The sequence below is a fragment of the Macadamia integrifolia genome, chromosome 13 (assembly GCF_013358625.1).
Source record: "Macadamia integrifolia cultivar HAES 741 chromosome 13, SCU_Mint_v3, whole genome shotgun sequence".
NCBI lineage: Eukaryota > Viridiplantae > Streptophyta > Magnoliopsida > Proteales > Proteaceae > Macadamia > Macadamia integrifolia.
In genome coordinates, this window is record NC_056569.1 from 513,006 (window position 1) to 519,286 (window position 6,281).

Here is a 6,281-nt window from a genome sequence, read left to right on the forward strand (position 1 = left end):
TGAATAAAAGATTAAAAGGCAAATGTTTTTTATACGGAAATAGGAATCCTATACCTAGATAGAGACACTATAACACAAAAAATAATAAACAATTCAATTCAATGTCAATCTAAATCATTTCTAGTACAAATTTAAAAGAGAAAGAAGCAGTTTCAATTACAAATTTAGAAAACCTAATAGAACACTTAAAATCGATACGATTTAAACTAAAACAATAGTTTCCGTTTTCACTGAAAATCTTGTATTAAATCAAATCAAACCAAACCAAACCAAGTCTTATCAGATCGTTTACACCCAAATCGAACCATTTAACACCCTTCGGTTTTACCTAAAAAATATCGAACCCTTTTAACAAGAATACACACGACGCAGCGACTGTTTTTAAAAACAAAATTTCCTTCAATTATTTTGCTTTCACCATTTCTTCGAAGGTCTCTATACTCATCTTTCTCGGTTACTCCGCTACTAGTCTACAAAGGGTTATTGGTGTTCATTCTTTTCGTTGGAGAAATCAGTGCTCAAGCCATGGCGTTTTCGACTCTTATAAGATCTGCAGCTCCTGTGATCGAAGGATCTCGCTGTGAGCTCTCTCACTTTGATTCTGGAGTTGGCCCTGAATTATGCAAGGTTGGATTTTCTTCTTCTTGTTCTCTGTTCCAATGGTTGCTTAGAGGGATTCATGATTGGCTTTGATAATTTTGATTTTTCTGGCGGTTTTTTTTTTCAGTTTTTTATTTTAATTTTTATGAAATGTTGTTCTTTTAAGATGTGAGAATTCAATTTTTGACTTTCTGCTATATATTACGATATGTTGAATTTATTATTTTCTTTCTTTATTTTTCCCAAATTTTGTGAAATGATTGGAAAGATCTGGTTTCTATTCCGTAGGATACATGAGCTGATCTCTCTTTGGTTTTTTACTTGCTAGTCACTAATTATCCATATGCTCTTCTAACCAATTTAAAAAAAAAAAAAAAAAAAAAAAAAAAAAAAAAAAAAAAAAAAAGCTTTAATTCAGTAGGTAATGATATTTAGTCCCTGATATAGCATTATTCTGATCTCCTTATGTTTAATTTGGTACCTTGTATTCCTCAGATATCTCACCTTAGCTTTAATCGAAGTCTGAATTCGGTTAGGCTTGACAATAGCATTTTCGGTACCGGTGTTTCTTGTAAATCATCTTCCATACAGTTAAGCAGTTCGTCATTTTATCTCATTTAGCTTGCTGTTGTTGTTTGGAGCTAGATGCTCATATCCTATTTTGAATTTTGCAGGAAATCCAGTGGCAGGAGTATTCAACCTATCAAAGCCACAGCTACAGAGGTGCCCCCTACAATTCAGAGTAAGAGAAATTTATTTGCAAGCATTGCTATTCTCTTTGCCTCGTGGAAAGTTTGGGTTTTAATGTTATCTCCTTCTCCTTTCTTGGGTTTAGAATCACGGAGTGGTAACAAGACAAAGATTGGAATCAATGGTAAGCTTTCTGACACCTTTGTTTTATATGATCTTATTTTTTTTTAAGTTAGATTGAACACCTTCCCGCCTGTTGTTTTGTTAGCTTTGTTGAATGTGTTTCAAAATTATGTGTTAATAAATGGTCTAGATGTTCTTATTTAATTTGGAAGTAAAGGAAAAAAGGGAGTTTGAAAGGTTTTATGCTTTTGCAATTGGTGTGTCTTGAAGTCAAAACCTTTTTGTCTGGTGAAGAAAAAGAAAATATGAGAAAGAAAATCAGAGCTTCCAAGCCTCTGAATATGACATTCACAGAGCCTTTACATGCAGAGAACTGGGCTAGTGAGATTCCTTAAATTGTTCCAGTCATGGGGAAACTAATTTTGATTTCGTCTGCTTGCTTTGGTCTACTTACATCAATCTGTCAATGGTTTTGACTTTGAGTAATAACATTCATTTTGGTGAATTCTGGACAATATTACAATTTATTTAATAAATAAGATTATATTTATTTCTGAAGTTTTGTGCATTCAGATAGGACCAAGTGGTGTTGTCTCTGTGAATGGCAAATCTATCGAAGGATAACAAACAAATCCAACTTTAGTTGAATTGCATGAATAGCTTAGCTGAATTCTCAGCACTAATTTGTATGAGGCTTTGAAAGTTTTCGAGAGAGTTAGAAATTTTCTTGGCCTTTAATTAAGATAATATTATTTTGAAGGCTCCTATGTATCAATCAAGTGTGATTGGATATTCCACAGCATTAATGAATTATTTATAAAGATATATTGAAAAGGAATTGTTCTTTTTTTGGACATGGTACTCAAAAAAGAGAAAATTGTGTCATTGGTGGTATGGCGATTGTGTTTTCCTGAAGGAAATAACTTCTTTGGAATAGATTGTTGAGGCCTACTAAAAGCTGCACCTTATTATTCTTACCATTGTCATAAGCTTCCAGAACTTCACGTTGGCAATGGTTGTAGACCAAGTTTTGAATCTAACTGAAAAATGTATTTTTTTTTTCTTTTAAAAGATGTTGATAGGGGTGGGGTGACCATCTAATACTCGAACCCTCACAGTTAAAGAAGCACATGGTAAACAGCCATGGAGCAAAGAGATGTATTGCTGGTGCAAATGGTTTTAATTGATGTATGAAGGGGTACATCTTCATTTTCTTTGTAATTTCTCTATCAATTATTATATATTCAGATTGTAGAGCTTGCTCTCATGCAAGTAGCATTCCACATCCACATTTAGAAAGGCAAATGGTATTGGTGTTCATATATTTGTGGTATATTATTGGCATGCCCTGCCTTGAAAGGTAGCATAAGATTGCAATGATATTATTATTCTTGGGAACTGGGGGGTGGACTCTGGAGGTTGCATGAGGTCTGTACCTGAAGAGGTCATGTAGGGTTGGAGGATATCTCATCTCACCCAAATGGGGGTGGTGGTGGAAAGGAAAAAAAGGAAAGAGGGGGGAAAAAGCACTGTTTAAGATTGGTTTTTTTTTTAGTGCAGAAATCTGTTTCTTGAGTTCGTAAGGGATCAGATGTTCACCCTTTGTGCAGGTTTTGGTCGCATTGGGAGGTTGGTCTTGCGTATTGCGACAACCAGGGATGACATTGAGGTGGTAGCTGTTAATGATCCCTTTATTGATGCGAAGTACATGGTGAGAAATTTGGTTGATTTTTTTCTTTTTGTCCTTTCACCAATTATGGCACTCAAGTTTTCAAACAGATCACCAGCTTTGATGATGACCAGCCTTTCTTCCTTTCTCCAGGCTTACATGTTCAAGTTTGATTCAACACATGGTAGATTCAAGGGAACCATCAATGTTGTTGATGAATCTACTTTGCAAATTAATGGGAAGCAGATTAAAGTTACCAGCAGAAGGTAGTGTTCTATTTTTAGTGGCAAGCTGTTGGTCTACATGCACGATCCCCCCCCCCCCCAAAAAAAAAATCGCCAACCACCAACCACCACTATGATACTCAATTATTTGAATGACATTAATTATACTGTATTAGGCGTACTTCATGTGACAATATGAGGATCAGTGCTTTGATTTGTTGCAAATATAATCCCTAACATTTCTATCTGCAGGGATCCATCAGTGATCCCCTGGGGCGATTATGGGGTTGACTATGTTGTTGAGTCGTCTGGTGTTTTTACAACAATGGAAAAGGCATCATTTCACTTGAAGGTTGGTTCTTTCTGTTCAGTGCATTTGGGGTAGGATACAGAACCTGTAGCTGACCATTTTCATTTCTCTGCTTCTGTAGGGTGGAGCCAAGAAAGTGGTCATATCAGCTCCATCAGCTGATGCACCTATGTTCGTTGTAGGAGTAAATGAGAAGACTTACAAGCCTAGCATGAACATTGTTTCTAATGCTAGCTGTACCACCAATTGTCTTGCTCCTATTGCCAAGGTCACTTCATTTATCTGGTTCTTATAAGTAACATGTGCATTTTATAGTGATGGTTCTGTTCTTGTGAATTTGCATGCATTACCCTTAATAGTGTCTAAATTGTGTTTCCATTCTGTTATTGCTCATCTATTATTATTTATTGGCAAAAATCTTGCAGGTTGTCCATGAGGAGTTTGGTATCGTTGAAGGTCTCATGACAACGGTGCATGCGACTACAGGTATATCTCTCCCTCTCTCTCCCCCCTTCCCCCCCCCCAAAAAAAAAAAAAACGCAACCCATGCTCCCGACACACTCAAAGTGTCTTTGTGAGCATGAACACAAACAGAAATGCTTGTGCGGATAAACACACAGACACAATATGGTAGTGCAATATGCTTTTTATGATTTTTCGTGTTCGTGTGCACAAGGAGTCTTTGTGCATATGAACACGGACAGAAATGTTTGTGCAGACAAACACAAAACCCCTCTCCATGAGAGGAAGTTTAGACGCCATATGGTAATGTAGTGTGCTTTATCATGTTCAGCAACACAGAAGACTGTAGATGGGCCCTCGATGAAGGACTGGCGAGGTGGCCGTGGTGCTGCTCAGAACATCATCCCTAGTTCCACTGGGGCAGCAAAGGTATGATAGCCACTCCTTGACACCCATGGAAGAAAATGAGAAAATATTGGAAAAGAAAAATCCTCTCCTTTGAAAGAATGAGAGATGATTTTGCTCTGGAATTGTAGGCTGTTGGAAAAGTTCTTCCAGAACTCAATGGAAAACTCACTGGGATGGCTTTCCGTGTCCCAACCTCAAATGTTTCGGTTGTGGACTTAACTTGTCGACTTGAGAAAACTGCTTCATATGAGGATGTGAAAGCAACGATAAAGTATGTTTACCTTACCCACTCACATTTCTCTGAATGTAGAAAATCTTGTCTGTCTGTGTTTGTTTCTAAAAATTTCCACTGTCCTTGACTGCTTTGTTCCTTTCTCTGTTTTTGGCTAATGTCTAGTCCCCCCATCTGATTTTTTTTTCCTGCACCTTCACAACTGACATCAAATCTAACCACAGGCAGGCATCGGAGGGACCATTGAAAGGCATTCTTGGATATACAGATGAAGATGTTGTTTCTAATGATTTTGTTGGTGACTGTAGGTACGATAATCTATCTGCAATGATCGCAACCTAGGCATTTACAGTTCTTATTATGACAGCAATAACAGTACTACTATGAGTCCACTTTGGGTGAATAAGAAGTTCCTCTCTAGCTCAGTTGGCAAGTTCTATTGCTACTTGTAGCAGACCCAGAATCAATTCCCACTTGACCCATCACGCTATACGTGCTTCCCTCTGTTGTGTAGGCCATTAACCAATTATGTGGGAAAAAAAATTATTGGGTGAATAGAGCTCAGTCCATGTCATCAGGGCAGGGTCTTATAGTTTTATTTGTTTTTCGTTTTTATATGGTTGGCATTTTTTTTTCCTTCCAGGTCAAGTATATTTGATGCAAAGGCTGGAATTGGACTAAGTTCCTCCTTCATGAAGCTTGTTTCTTGGTATGACAATGAATGGGGTTACAGGTATGTGCTCTCTATCTCTCTGTCTCTCTCTCTCTCTCTCTCTGTCTCTCTCTCTCTCTCTCTCTCTCACTCACTCACTCACACACACACACACACACACACTTACTCTTGTTAATTGAAAATGAGAGTTTTCACTTGGGTTTATGCAGTAACCGAGTGTTGGACCTGATTGAGCACATGGCATTGGTAGCTACTCAGAACTGAATGAGGTGTTTGGGCCACAGATTTTAGGTTCATTACCAGTTATGGTTAATGCTGCAGCTACTGCTACTGCTACTGCTACTGCTGCTGAGATTTTAGTGGGGCCTATCTATTGTTGGAAGAGATTGGTGAATTATAGATTTTAATAGAGAACAGTTTTGGACGGTCGAGTTTTTTGATGGAAGTTTTTTTAGGAGGGTTGAATTGAATAGCTGTTTATTACCTAAGGAGTTTGAGGGAGTAACTATGGCTGATGAGCAAAACAGAAATATAGCAGATGAGACGTCAAAAAAGATCTGTCTCAAATTCTTGACTTAAATAATCCAATTTCTTCAATGTAAGAGTTCAATTCAAGCAGATGTATTCGAGTGTTTTTAATTCTCTATATAAGCATTATGGACTAGTTCTTCTCTTTAACTCAGCCGGCTTTCGTGGCCCCGTTGAGCTGTGGCTGCTGGTGAATCTGCACAGGAAATTTATTTATTGGGAATTTGGGATACCAAGTCCTTTGGTGGTTCTGTTTTCATTGGGAAAAGGCTGGGCACAAATTGCCCCTACATAATACAAGCACGGAACGTAATGCATCGGATCTGGTTTCTGTACTGTGCAAAAGAGGCGGCAGTTCAGAT

General features: G+C 37.7%; 1 protein-coding gene across 1 annotated transcript; it reads left to right on the top strand.

Moving 5' to 3' along the window:
• The first annotated feature begins 345 nt into the window (after positions 1–345).
• LOC122060012 (glyceraldehyde-3-phosphate dehydrogenase GAPCP1, chloroplastic-like) lies at positions 346–6,055 on the top strand. Its single transcript, XM_042623134.1, has 14 exons — positions 346–627; positions 1,096–1,190; positions 1,275–1,342; positions 1,436–1,474; positions 3,024–3,124; positions 3,236–3,348; positions 3,559–3,658; positions 3,738–3,884; positions 4,042–4,102; positions 4,410–4,507; positions 4,615–4,757; positions 4,943–5,026; positions 5,362–5,451; positions 5,601–6,055. The coding sequence occupies exons 1-14, from the start codon at positions 526–528 to the stop codon at positions 5,653–5,655; spliced, it is 1,296 nt and encodes a 431-aa protein (XP_042479068.1). The 5' UTR covers positions 346–525; the 3' UTR covers positions 5,656–6,055.
• The last annotated feature ends 226 nt before the right edge of the window (positions 6,056–6,281 follow it).

Coding starts and splice junctions, on each gene's coding strand:
- LOC122060012 (XM_042623134.1), top strand. CDS start 526: ATGGCGTTTTCGACTCTTATAAGATCTGCAGCTCCTGTGATCGAAGGA. Junction 1,191..1,274: donor TGTAAATCATCTTCCATACA/GTTAAGCAGTTC, acceptor TGAATTTTGCAG/GAAATCCAGTGGCAGGAGTA. Junction 1,343..1,435: donor GGTGCCCCCTACAATTCAGA/GTAAGAGAAATT, acceptor TCTTGGGTTTAG/AATCACGGAGTGGTAACAAG.